This window comes from Coregonus clupeaformis, chromosome 16 (assembly GCF_020615455.1).
Source record: "Coregonus clupeaformis isolate EN_2021a chromosome 16, ASM2061545v1, whole genome shotgun sequence".
In the NCBI taxonomy this organism is placed as follows: domain Eukaryota; kingdom Metazoa; phylum Chordata; class Actinopteri; order Salmoniformes; family Salmonidae; genus Coregonus; species Coregonus clupeaformis.
Window position 1 is genome coordinate 24,981,727 of NC_059207.1, and position 14,951 is coordinate 24,996,677.

A 14,951-nucleotide genomic window follows, 5' to 3' on the forward strand; every position below is an offset into this window, starting at 1 on the left:
ACAGGGGGTATCGGTACAGAGTCAATGTGTGGAGGCACTGGTTAGTCGAGGTAATTGAGGTAATATGTACATGTGGGTAGAGTTAAAGTGACTATGCATAAATAATAAACAGAGTAGCAACAGTGAAGCAGACAAAACTCTTTGGAACTTTAAAAACCTGCTGTATGTAAAATATTGTGTGCTATAGCTTGGAAAATAAATGTGATTTTGGATGACAAAATAATGATGTTTGTTTCCAACATTAGGGCTGTTTTCCTAAAGAAGTTAAATCCGCTTCGTCTCAGTCAGCTAGTGTGCAGCCCTAAGCCAAGGTGGAAAAAGTTACAAAACTCCCGTAGCCTTCTTCACAGAGAACATGCCAAAAAATTAAAATAAATAAAAGGAGAACAGACGAGGACTGCTAGTGCCCACAGCAAAAAGGCACCAGAGCCTGCCGCGCCAACGGGTTCCGACTAGATAACACAGCCACAAAGTATGTGAAGAGCATGGGGTGTGGCTAACATTAGCAAGCTTGAGCTAGCTACTGAGCAAGCATACGACCTCGGTAGCACAGAGTAGATCCTCCATATGATGTTGAGAAATAATGCATTGTGGGTATTTGAGAAGATATCCGGAAATAAGTTAATAAATATGTAATAACCCAAAAACATAACTATGTTTGTACTTATAGCTAACCAGATCGTGACTACAACTTACTAAGTCTAAGTTACTAAGTCTTTGACCACACACTGGTGAGTATAAACTCATGCTTCCTACCCTTTAAAGCAACAATATTCGGGTGACAGGCTGTTTTAAAACTTTGCAGCTGCAATTATATTTACAATTAAAGGAAAAGTAATATTTTTTATAATAATAATAATAATATGTCATTTAGCAGACGCTTTTATCCAAAGCGACTTACAGTCATGCGCGCATACATTTTTGTGTATGGGTGGTCCCGGGGATCGAACCCACTACCCTGGCGTTACAAGCGCCGTGCTCTACCAGCTGAGCTACAGAGGACCAAATACAACCAAATCATTATTTTTGATGTAAATGGCATATTATAGAAGGGTCTAGATACCTTTTTTATGATTCACTTCCTAATCCAACATGAACAAAGACTCCAAAGACATCCAAATATGTCCTTTTAGAAAGGGCAAAGCTCTCAGTATAGTGATGGAGATCTTTAGATGTTGTACTTGTGTCATTCCACATGTTATATTCCATTTTGTGCGACTCAAACCGTTTCCCCTATGCAGCTGTGCAGGACGGGTGTGTGATTTTTATTTGGATTTCATGTAATGGACATACACAAAATAGTCCAAATTGGTGAAGTGAAATTAAAAAAATTACTTGTTTCAAAAAATTCAAAAAAATTAATAACGGAAAAGTGGTAAGTGCATATGTATTCACCCCCTTTTCTATGAAGCCCCTAAATAAGATCTGGTGGAACCAATTACCTTCAGAAGTCACATAATTAGTTAAATAAAGTCCACCTGTGTGCAATCTAAGTGTCAAATAATCTGTCATATGATCTCAGTATATATATATATACAGTGGGGGGAAAAAGTATTTAGTCAGCCACCAATTGTGCAAGTTCTCCCACTTAAAAAGATGAGAGAGGCCTGTAATTTTCATCATAGGTACACGTCAACTATGACAGACAAAATGACAAAATAAAATCCAGAAAATCACATTGTAGGATTTTTTATGAATTTATTTGCAAACTATGGTGGAAAAGAAGTATTTGGTCAATAACAAAAGTTTCTCAATACTTTGTTATATACCCTTTGTTGGCAATGACACAGGTCAAACGTTTTCTGTAAGTCTTCACAAGGTTTTCACACACTGTTGCTGGTATTTTGGCCCATTCCTCCATGCAGATCTCCTCTAGAGCAGTGATGTTTTGGGGCTGTCGCTGGGCAACACGGACTTTCAACTCCCTCCAAAGATTTTCTATGGGGTTGAGATCTGGAGACTGGCTAGGCCACTCCAGGACCATGAAATGCTTCTTACGAAGCCACTCCTTCGTTGCCCGGGCGGTGTGTTTGGGATCATTAACATGCAGAAAGACCCAGCCACATTTCATCTTCAATGCCCTTGCTGATGGAAGGAGGTTTTCACTCAAAATCTCACGATACATGGCCCCATTCATTCTTTCCTTTACACGGATCAGTCGTCCTGGTCCTTTGCAGAAAAACAGCCCCAAAGCATGATGTTTCCACCCCCATGCTTCACAGTAGGTATGGTGTTCTTTGGATGCAACTCAGCATTCTTTGTCCTCCAAACATGACGAGTTGAGTTTTTACCAAAATGTTCTATTTTGGTTTCATCTGACCATATGACATTCTCCCAATCCTCTTCTGGATCACCCAAATGCACTCTAGCAAACTTCAGACGGGCCTGGACATGTACTGGCTTAAGCAGGGGGACACGTCTGGCACTGCAGGATTTGAGTCCCTGGCGGCGTAGTGTGTTACTGATGGTAGGCTTTGTTACTTTGGTCCCAGCTCTCTGCAGGTCATTCACTAGGTCCCCCTGTGTGGTTCTGGGATTTTTGCTCACCGTTCTTGTGATCATTTTGACCCCACGGGGTGAGATCTTGCGTGGAGCCCCAGATCGAGGGAGATTATCAGTGGTCTTGTATATCTTCCATGTCCTAATAATTGCTCCCACAGTTGATTTCTTCAAACCAAGCTGCTTACCTATTGGAGATTCAGTCTTCCCAGCCTGGTGCAGGTCTACAATTTTGTTTCTGGTGTCCTTTGACAGCTCTTTGGTCTTGGCCATAGTGGAGTTTGGTGTGTGACTGTTTGAGGTTGTGGACAGGTGTCTTTTATACTGATAACAAGTTCAAACAGGTGCCATTAATACAGGTAACGAGTGGAGGACAGAGGATACTCTTAAAGAAGAAGTTACAGGTCTATGAGAGCCAGAAATCTTGCTTGTTTGTAGGTGACCAAATACTTATTTTCCACCATAATTTGCAAATAAATTCATAAAAAATCCTACAATGTGATTTTCTGGAATTTCTCAATTTGTCTGTCATAGTTTACATGTACCTATGATGAAAATTACAGGCCTCTCTCATCTTTTTAAGTGGGAGAACTTGCACAATTGGTGGCTGACTAAATACTTTTTTCCCCCACTGTATATATATATATATATATATATACAGTATATATATATGTACCTGTTCTAAAAGGCCCCAGAGTCCGCAACACCACTAAGCAAGGGGCACCACCAAGCAAGCGGCACCATGAAGACCAAGGAGCTCTCGAAACAGGTCAGGGACAAAGTTGTGGAGAGGTACAAATCAGGGTTGGGTTATAAAAAAAAATCTGAAACTTTGAACATCCCACAGAGCACCATTAAATCCATTATAAAAAAATGGAAAGAATATGGCACCACAACAAACCTGCCAAAACTCACGGAGCAGGCAAGGAGGTCATTAATCAGAGGCAACAAACAAACCAAAGATAACCCTGAAGGAGCTGCAAAGCTCCACAGCGGAGATGGGAGTATCTGTCCATAGGACGACCTTAAGCCGTACACTCCACAGAGCTGGGCTTTACGGAAGAGTGGCCAGAAAAAAGCCATTGCTTAAAGAAAAAAATAAGCAAACACGTTTGGTGTTCACCAAAAGGCATGTGGGAGACTCCCCAAACATATGGAAGAAGGTACTCTGGTCAGATGAGACTAACATTTTTGGCCATCAAGGAAAACGCCATGTCTGATGCAAACCCAAGACCTCTCATCACCCAGAGAACACCATCCCCACATTGAAACATGGTGGTGGCAGCATCATGCTGTGGGTATGTCGGCAGGGACTGGGAAACTCGTCAGAATTGAAGGAATGATGGATGGCGCTACATACAGGGAAATTCTTGAGGGAAACCTGTTTCAGTCTTCCAGAGATTTGAGACTGGGACGGAGGTTCACCTTCCAGCAGGACAATGACCATAAGCATACTGCTAAAGCAACACTCCAGTGGTTTAAGGGGAAACATTTAAATGTCTTGGAATGGCCTAGTCAAAGCCCAGACCTCAATCTAATTGAGAATCTGTGGTGTGACTTAAAGATTGCTGTACACCAGCGGAACCCATCCAACTTGAAGGAGCTGGAGTAGTTTTGCCTTGAAGAATGGCAAAAATCCCAGTGGCTAGATGTGCCAAGCTTATAGAGACATACCCCAAGAGACTTGCAGCTGTAATTGCTGCAAAAGCTGGCTCTACAAAGTATTGACTTTGGGGGGGGTGAATAGTTATGCACGCACAAATTTTCTTTTTTTTCATCTTATTTCTTGCTTATTTCACAACAAAAAAGATTTTGCATCTTCAAAGTGGTAGGCATGTTGTGTAAATCAAATGATACAAACCCCCCCAAAATCAATTTTAATTCCAGGTTGTAAGGCAACAAAACTGTAAAATTGCCAAGGTGTGGAAATACTTTTGCAAGCCACTGTAATTCAAAATCAAATGGCTAAATGATCAAAAACAATTCCATATGTTACCTTAGTACATATTGCGATCTAAGGACTTAGACCTAGGCTTCATGCCATTTACAGTGCATTCGGAAAGTATTCAGATCCCTTGACTTTTCCACATTTTGTTACGTTACAGCCTTATTCTAAAATAGATTAAATTGTTTTTCCCCCATCATCAATCTACACACAATCCCCATAATGACAAAGCAAAAACTGTTTTTATTTATTTATAATAATATAAAAAACGGAAATATTACATTTACATAAGTATTCAGACCCTTGACTCAGTACTTTGTTGAAGAACCTTTGGCAGAGATTACAGCATTGAGTCTTCTTGGGTATGACGCTACAAGCTTGGCACACCTGTATTTGGGGAGTTTCTCACATTCTTCTCTGCAGATCCTCTCAAGCTCTGTCAGGTTGGATGGGGAGTGTCGCTGTACAGCTATTTTCAGGTCTCTCCAGAGATGTTCGATCGGGTTCAAGTCCGGGCTCTGGCTGGGCCACTCAAGGACATTCAGAGACTTGTCCTGAAGCCACTCCTGCGTTGTCTTGGCTGTGTGCTTAGGGTCGCTGTCCTGTTGGAAGGTAAACATTTGTCCCAATCTGAGGTCCTGAGTGCTCTGGAGCAGGTTTTCATCAAGGATCTCTCTGTACTTTGCTCCGTTCATCTTTCCCTCGATCCTGACTAGTCTCCCAGTCAGTGCTGCTGAAAAACATCCCCACAGCATGATGCTTCCACCACCATGTTTCACCGTAGGGATGGTGCCAGGTTTCCTCCAGACGTGACACTTGGCACGTCTGGAGGAAGCACATTCATGGTCTGAGAGTCTTTAGGTGCCTTTTGGCAAACTCCAAGCGGCTGTCATGTGCCTTTTACTGAGGAGTGGCTTCCGTCTGGCCACTCTACCATAAAGGCCTGATTGGTGGAGTGCTGCAAAGATGGTTGTCCATCTGGAAGGTTCTCCCATCTCCACAGAGGAACTCTGGAGCTCTGTCAGAGTGACCATCGGGTTCTTGGTCACCTCCCTGAGCAAGGCCCTTCTCCCCCGATTGCTCAGTTTGGTCGGACGGCCAGCTCTAGGAAGAGTCTTGGTTTTTGTTCTGACATGCACTGGCAACTGTGGGACCTTATATAGACAGGTGTGTGCCTTTCATGTCCAATCCAACTTTGCTTTATCTTGGCTAGGTCGCAGTTGTAAATGAGAACCTGTTCTCAACTGGCTTACCTGGTTAAATAAAGGTGAAATAAATACAAAAATCAATTGAAGTCACCACAGATGCACCTGAGCTCAATTTTGAGTCTCATAGCAAAGGGTCTGAATACTTACGTAAATAAGGTATTTATTTTTATTTATTTTTAGAAATTTGCAAACATTTCAAAAAACCTGTTTTTGCTTTGTCGTTATGGGGTATTGTGTGTATATTGATGAGGATTTGTATTTATTTAATCAATTTTAGAATAAGGCTGTAATGTAACAAAATGTGGAAAAAGTAAAGGGGTCTTACTTTCCGAATGCACTGTACATAAAAAATAGAGATTTGGTTGTAAAAAAAATAAAAGATAACCGTTAAATTAATAGGGTGACTTCCGAAAGCCTGATGAACATGTGTAAATTAAACGCACATTCAGATATATTAGTCCTAATATTACTGTAACATAGGCTATGATACAGCAAATGTAGCCTGCCTGTCACAAGAAAAAAAGTTACCAGCTGATGAGATGATACATGCATTTGGAACTGCGCTCTATATGAGATTCGCTGTCTGTCCCCACCCTGAGCTTTGATGATTGATCATGCAGATAGCAGAGCAGAAAAGGCCTTAGAGAGGACAGCTGTAGACATTTCATATAATTTAACAGTTCCATTTCACTTCATGTTGTTCATAGAAATAATTGATTACATCTCGGTAACCTGGTACCCACTATTAAACCCTAACGTACACAACCCTGGAGACTGGAGTTCGATCCCCGTCTTCACCTTTCCCACTGTCTCTCCCACTCTTTCTCATCTGTCTGAATACATACTGAACTAAAATATAAATGCAACAATTACAAAGATTTGACTCAGTTACAGTTCATATAAGGAATAAACAAATTCATTAGGCCCTAATCTATGGATGTCACACGATTGGGCAGGGGTGCAGCCATGGGTGGGCCTTGGAGGGCATAGGCCCACCCACTTGGCAGCCAGGCCCAGCTAATCAGAATGAGTTTTTCCCCCACAAAAGTGCTTTATTACAGACATAAATACTCCACAGCAGCCCCCTAAACTACACATTTTAAAGTGGCCTTTCATTGTCCCCAGCACAAGCTGCACCTGTGTAATGATCATGCTTTTTAATCAGCTTCTTGATAGTCCCCTGTAGCTCAGTTGGTAGAGCATGGCGCTTGCAACGTCAGGGTTGTGGGTTCATTTCCCACGGGGGGCCAGTATGAAAATGTATGCACTCACTAACTGTAAGTCGCTCTGGATAAGAGCGTCTGCTAAATGAATAAAATGTAAAATGTAAATGTCAGGTGGATGGATTATCTTAGCAAAGGAGAACATGCTCACTAAAAGGGATGTCCAGTAAATACATTTGTGCTCAAAATATGAGAGAAATAAGGATTTTTTATTTCAGCTCATGAAACATGGGACCAACATTTTACATGTTGCGTTCATATTTTTGTTCAGTGCAGATCATCATACGACTCAAACACTTTCAGTTTCAGCTTGAGCTACATTCATAGGGAAGAACGTTCATTTGATGAGTAACATTGTCTTAGACCTGAAGACTCGTGTTAGCTTCTCGGCTTTAGCTCAGCGGGCTAAAGCAGTGTCGAGTCACAAAGGTAGTATGAATAGCTACATACTCTAGATTGTGAAGACATACATCTATACAACTATAAGTTGATGACATTTAACATCGTATTGTTCTACTCTAATGCGCTACATATGGTTGTACCACTCAGACTGGCAATTATCTGGACAATAATATGGACATCATCCATCTGTGTTAAAATGGATACCATTTAGAATGTTGATGTTGTAGAGATGGGGTAAGATTGTCTGTGTGTTACCTGAGATAATGTATGTAGTTAACTAGCTATACCATCATCTCTCATATATATACCATCATCTCTCATATGATCTCTCTGCTGTTAGCGATGCATTAATGTTTCTTTAGCGATGGCAATATATTAGGGAATGAGACCTCATATTTCTGAGACGTTAGTGAGATGAGCTGAGATGTAAGTATGAGTCACCATGAATGATAAAAAAACGTACATGGAAAAGACTCTTTACAAACAAAATCTGATAACGTCATCACATAAATAAAACCTTGTGGACAAGTAAATAAATACAAATCAACAATTATATCTGTTTCAGAACTATGATGCAACTTGTTATTGTATAAGTATCACTTCTAAAACTACTGCATTCTAAAAGTCGTGTCTGAGTTCAGATGTCTAGGAAAGCCCTGTTTGTGTGTGTGTGTGTGTATTTGGGGTTATTTTTAGGTTGTAATCAGAGCTTATTCTGACCTGTGGGCCGTGTAACAGGAAGTATGTCACATCCTGCCCAGCCAGACCCTGACCACATGGCTAAACTAGAGGGGCAACTAAGATTGTGTTACACACACACACAGACACACACGCACAAATGCGCACACACACCCACAGAGACACACACACGCACGCATGCATGCACACACACACTAGAGAGGTGGGGCATTGCAAAGACTCTAAAATAAATACTGTAGAATGAAAGATTGTCCGTACCTCTTCTCTCTGGGTGTCTCAGTCAAGTTGAAGTCTATATGCTCTGAAAGGGTTACACGGAATGACAGTAATGTGAGTAACAAGGAAAGTGAGACTCAACAGGAGTCCCCATCAACTCATAAACACCAGAAGCAGAGTTAATGTTTATGTCCCAAATGGCACCCTATTCCCTATATAGTGTACTACCTTTGACCAGGGCAGAGAGTGCTCTGGTCAAAGGTAGTGCAATATATAGGGAATATGGTGCCATTTGGAACACAAGCAATGATCAATATACAGTCAACTATACCTAGGACAGATTTGCTAAGATTGCAAAATCCAACATTAATAAAAATGTATGGTGAATGTTAATGTTTTTGGGATATTGCATCATATTCATCGTATACATACCTTTTTTCTTCACAGACGACATACTCACAGATGAAATACTCCAACTTTTACTTGTTGCCATGGTCCAGATTTACCAAGCAATTGCACAACTGATTTTAAACTGGGGGGTTCTACTAAGCTAACATATCGAATTGTTTTAAGATTGTCACACAATGGATCATTTAGCCATTTGATTTAGAATTGTAGGACCCCAGAAGGTACAGTGCCTTGCAAAAGTATTCATTCGTTTTTCCTATTTTGTTGCATTACAACCTGTCATTTAAATTGATTTTTATTTGGATTTCATGTAATGGACATACACAAAATAGTCCAAATTGGTGAAGAGAAATGAAAAAAATAACTTGTCTCAAAAAATTCAAGAAAGTAAATAACGGAAAAGTGGTGCGTGCATATGTATTCACCCCCTTTGCTATGAAGCCCCTAAATAAGATCTGGTGCAACCAATTACCTTCAGAAGTCACCTCATTAGTTAAATAAAGTCCACCTGTGTGCAATCTAAGTGTCACATGATCTGTCACATGATCTCAGTATATATACACCTGTTCTGAAAGGCCCCAGAGTCCGCAACACCACTAAGCACCATGAAGACCAAGGAGCTCTCCAAACAGGTCAGGACAAAGTTGTGGAGAAGTACAGGTCAGGGTTAGGTTATAAAAAAATATCAGAAACTTTGAACATCCCACGTAGAACCATTAAATCCATTATAAAAAAATTGAACTAATATGGCACCACTAAAAACCTACCAAGAGACGGCCACCCACCAAAACTCACGGACCACGCAAGGAGGGCTTTAATCAGAGAGGCAACAAAGAGACCAAAGATAACCCTGAAGGAGCTGCAAAGCTCCACAGCGGAGATTGGAGTATCTGTCCATAGGACCACTTTAAGCCGTACACGCCAAAGAGCTGGGCTTTACGGAAGAGTGGCCAGAAAAAAGCCATTGCTTAAAGAAAAAATAAGCAAACACGTTTGGTGTTCACCAAAAGGCATGTGGGGGACTCCCCAAACATATGGAAGAAGGTACTCTGGTCAGATGAGACTAAAATTGAGCTTTTTGGCCATCAAGGAAAACGCTATGTCTGGTGCAAACCCAACACCTCTCATCACCCCGAGAACACCATTCCCACAGTGAAGCATGGTGGTGGCAGCATCATGCTGTGGGGATGTTTTTCATCGGCAGGGACTGGGAAACTGGTCAGAATTGAAGGAATGATGGATGGCGCTAAATACAGGGAAATTCTTGAGGGAAACCTGTTTCAGTCTTCCAGAGATTTGAGACTGAGACGGAGGTTGACCTTCCAGCAGGACAATGACCCTAAGCATACTGCTAATGCAACACTCGAGTTGTTTAAGGGGAAACATTTAAATGTCTTGGAATGGCCTAGTCAAAGCCCAGACCTCAATCCAATTGAGAATCTGTGGTATGACTTAAAGATTGCTGTACACCAGCGGAACCCATCCAACTTGAAGGAGCTGGAGTAGTTTTGCCTTGAAGAATGGCAAAAATCCCAGGGGCTAGATGTGCCAAGCTTATAGAGTCATACCCCAAGAGACTTGCAGCTGTAATTGCTGCAAACGGTGGCTCTACAAAGTATTGACTTTGGGGGGGTGAATAGTTATGCACGCTCAAGTTTTCCATTTTTTTGTCTTATTTTTTGTTTGTTTCACAATAAAAAATATTTTGCATCTTCAAAGTGGTAGGCATGTTGTGTAAATCAAATGATACAATCCCCCCAAAAAAATCAATTTTAATTCCAGGTTGTAAGGCAACAAAATAGGAAAATTGCCAAGGGGGGTGAATACTTTCGCAAGACACTGTATACATTTTTTGGGGGGATAACATATTGAATTTGGCCTTTACTACTATAGCCCTTAGAAATGCATTGAAGAACACATTCATAAATGGCAAAACAGACAAATTAATCATAAGCAATAAGGTTTTGAAATGTCTGTCCTATACCTAGGAGATATAAGAAAGGTCAGGAACTATTTGTGTTTTTTGGACACATATTTAAACCCTTTTTTTTGTTGCCACAAAACTACCTCCATACTTCCATTCATTTTTTTAACCGGTAGCGGGTTACCGTCAGATGAGTCCAGTGACACTTGTGTGGGTCGTAGAGCAAAACGGAGAACACGATCGTTCGTTTTCGTGAGAATTTCATCTTTTAATAGAGGAAAGATGAGACGCTACAGATGTTTTTGTGAAAAGACCGATTTTCGGGATGTCTCATGGTCTGAAACACTGCTGTAGCTCGGCCACCTTCCACCGCAGAAGGCCGACATAGGCGGATGCCGTGCATATATCTATACGTTAATAAACTGATGGATTTTGATGGGGATTTTTTGAATTTTGTTACTTACTATGCACGGGTGTGTCAATAGACTCTTAGCGATTAAAATCAACTGTGCAATTGCTTGGTAAATCTGGACCGTGGCAACGAGTAAAATAATGTCAAAATAAATATTGACAGTTTGAGTATGTCATCTGTGAAGGAAAAGGTCAACATTAGGGGCTACAATACAATCACACGTCTGTCTATGTTAAACCTTGGCAAGTGAGTGTGTTGTGCACTACCTTTGACCTGGGCCCCTAGGGCTCTGGTCAAAAGTAGTGCACTATATAGGGGATAGGGTGCCATTCTAGGATGTAACCTAGAATATTTCTAAAGCCCCAGGTCCAGCAGACCCCTACAGAGAGAGAGGGTACTCACACAGGAAAGAGCTGCTGTTGAAGAACAGATCACAGAAAGAGAGAGGAGGAAGAACAGATCACAGAAAGAAAGAACAGGAGGAGAAAAAGGACAACAACAGACAAATGGTAGCAATGTCAAAACATTTCCCCATGAGAGAAACAAAACAATCTCCCCATAAAGAACCACAACATTTCCCCGAAACCAAACCAAACCCACACACAGTTCACTGTGTTTACCCCAGCTCCTGAAGAGCTACAGAGAGAACCCAGCTGCAAAGCTATCCTAAACAGGCTTCTGTCTGACACATGGTGGATGGCCCTGGGGAGAGAGAAGTCAGGGGTCAGGGGTTAAAGGTGACTGACCTTCTGTCAGGTCGGAGATTGCTACATCTCGGGTTAACAGGGGACGTGAAAGCTGGGCCTTGGGGGAGGAGTAGGAGTAAGAGCGCAGACGATGTTGTGGGTCTGACTGATCCTGAGGGAAACACACCAGAACCATGGTTAAGAACTTTTGTGAAAGAGCACAGTTTGAAAGATATGGCATACAGAAGCAAACCGGATGGACATCATGAAAATGATTTGAGGGTAAAGGAAGTTCAGGAGTAAAAACAAACAAAATAGAACTATTGTAAAATTGTCCAAAAAATGTATATATTACGTATAAGCTGGAAGTAGAGGCCTAAGCATTGTTGTTCACTAGTTTACTCCAATTAGGGGAGGGGTGGTGGGGTTGGAAAGTAATAAAGGAAAATATATATTTTTAAAGGATATGTATATATACAGTACCAGTCAAAAGTTTGGACACACCTACTCATTGCAGGGTTTTTCTTTATTTTTTAAAACTATTTTCTACATTGTAGAATGATAGTGAAGTCATCAAAACTGTGAAATAACACATATGGAATCATGTAGTAACCAAAAAAGTGTTAAACAAATCAAAATATATTTGAGATTTGGGATTCTTCAAATAGCCACCCTTTGCCTTGATGACAGCTTTGCACACTCTTGGCATTCTCTCAACCAGCTTCATGAGGTAGTCACCTGGAATGCATTTCAATTAACAGGTGTGCCTTTTTAAAAGTTAATTTGTGGAATTTCTTTCCTTCTTAATGCATTTGAGCCAATCAGTTGTGTTGTGACAAGGTAGGGGGGTATACAGAAGATAGCCCTATTTGGTAAAAGACCAAGTCCATATTGTGGCAAGAACAGCTCAAATAAGCAAAGAGAAACAACAGTCCATCATTACCTTAAGACATGAAGGTCAGTCAATACGGAACATTTCAAGAACTTTGAAAGTTTCTTCAAGTGCAGTCGCAAAAACCATCAAGCGCTATGATGAAACTGGCTCTCAAGAGGACCACCACAGGAATGGAAGACCCAGAGTTAACTCTGCTGCAGAGGATAAGTTCATTAGAGTTACCAGCCTCAGAAATTGCCGCCCAAATAAATGCTTCATAGAGTTCAAGTAACAGACACATCTCAACATCCACTGCTCAGAGGGGACTGTGTGAATCATGGTCGAATTGCTGCAAAGAAACCACTACTACCGGACACCAATAATAAGAAGAGACCTGCTTGGGCCAAGAAACACGAGCAATGGACATTAGACCGGTGGAAATGTATCCTTTGGTCTGGTGTCCAAATTGGAGATTTTTGGTTCCAACCGCTGTGTCTTTGTGAGACGTGGTGTGGGTGAACGGATGATCTCTGCATCTGTATTTCCCACCGTAAAGCATGGATGAGGAGGTGTTATGGTGTGGGGGTGCTTTGCTGGTGACACTGTCTGTGATTTATTTAGAATTCAAGGCACACTTAACCAGCATGGCTACCATAGCATTCTGCAGTGAAACGCCATCCCATCTGGTTTGGGCTTAGTGGGACTATCATTTGTTTTTCAACAGGACAATGACCCAACACACCTCCAGGCTATTTGACCAAGAAGGAAAGTGATGGAGTGCTGCGTCAGATGACCTGGCCTCCACAATCCCCCAACCTCAACCAAATTGAGATGGTTTGGGATGAGTCGGGCCGCAGAGTGAAGGAAAAGCAGCCAACAAGTGCTCAGCATATGTGGGAACTCCTTCAGGACTGTTGGAAAATCATTCCAGGTGAAGCTTGTTGAGAGAATGCCAAGAGTGTGCAAAGCTGTCATCAAGGCAAAGGGTGGCTATTTGAAGATTCTCAAATATAAAATATACTTTGATTTGTTTAACACTTTTTTGTTTACTACATGATTCCATATGTGTTATTTCATAGTTTTGGTGTCTTCACTATTATTCTACAATGTAAAAAATTGTAAAAATAAAGAAAAACCCTTGAATGAGTAGGTGTGTCCAAACATGTATATGTATTTATATGTATGTATGTATGTATGTATGTATGTATGTATGTATGTATGTATGTATGTATGTATGTATGTATGTATGTATGTGTGTATATGTATGTATTTATATGTCTATGTATTGTGACGTCACGAGAGGCTACACAGCTTTCAGCGGGATTGCTCAAGTAGTGCAAGGAGACAAGGTTCAAACAAAACAAGGATTTTATTATAGGTCTTGGGAAATTAACGAAAATATAACAAAATTCTGTTCTCTTGTGGCTCTTTAAGGGTTAACAGTTCAGGGATGTCTCTTCCACATCCAAAATCATAATTCTCACTCGCTCAGATAACTTTTCCCCAGCCTTACTGTAGTCCACGTTGCAGCTAGTGGCCAACCCAGCAAAAAGTCCTTCCAAATGTCTCTCACGTATTTCCACAGGTGCATATATCCAAAGGTGAGTATTTCCCAAAGGTAAGTATCTCCAAATCCTTATATTCCTCATGGAAGTGGACGTGCAGCACTCTTGTCCTCCAGAGAGCCCAGGTTGGAGACTGTGTCTCTTCACCCCCCCACACTCCCCTCAGTGTGTCTCTTCCCTTCCCAAACCTTCAGCTCATCAGCTCCTCATTTGTTTCAGCTGCGTGGGAAGATTGGCCATAGAGGGGTGGAGTTCCCGACCATACCAGCAGATGGAGCCATAGCTGTCTGGGTTTGCAGCCACCTCAGGGGGATGTAACGTCCCTCCAGGACACAGCCTCTCGTGACATCACACATCCCCCTCCTCGGGACCGACGTCCTCGTCGGGGTAAAGGCAGCGAAGAAGGCATCACGCCGGGAGAGGGCGTCCGCATTGCCGTGGTGCTTGCCAGCCTGCTCTCTCTTCAACTCCTCCACCTCTAGGACCAGGGACTCAGCCTCCTGTTGTCTCTCCTTGAGTTTCTTACTGAACGCATCAGCCTTGGTTTTAGCAGAGTTTAGCTTCTGTTGAGCAGCTTTCAGTTCCTTCTCTCTCTCTGCCTCCGCATTCTTCATCTTGTTCTCCAACACCTTGTACTTCTCCTCTGCCTTCTTCTGGACCTCCTTACTACTGCGCAGGGTCTCCTCACACTCCTCGATGGTCCTGCGCAGCCTCTCCAGCTCCTCCTGTTGCTTATGGAAGGAGCTCTGTTGGAGTTTAGCCTGGAGGATATCTAACTCTTCTGTCTTCATGTCTAACTGTTGCTTTAACAAACGATACCTCTCAGCGGTCCCCTTCAGACCAGACAGTTCTTTGTCCAGATTCTGTAGCTCCGTCTCTGTGTCGGTCTG

At 41.8% G+C, this 14,951-nt stretch overlaps 1 protein-coding gene across 2 annotated transcripts in view; it reads right to left on the minus strand.

Moving 5' to 3' along the window:
* Positions 1–14,951, minus strand: part of LOC121584568 (rho guanine nucleotide exchange factor 28) — a 97,903-nt gene that overhangs the window by 26,707 nt on the left and 56,245 nt on the right. For both annotated transcript variants that reach the window (XM_041900518.2, XM_041900517.2), the window contains exons 5-6: positions 11,683–11,794; positions 8,235–8,277 (exon numbers count right to left, since the gene is read on the minus strand). In XM_041900518.2, coding sequence (XP_041756452.1) covers positions 8,235–8,277; positions 11,683–11,794 — 155 coding nt within the window. The remainder of the gene's footprint in view (positions 1–8,234; positions 8,278–11,682; positions 11,795–14,951) is intronic.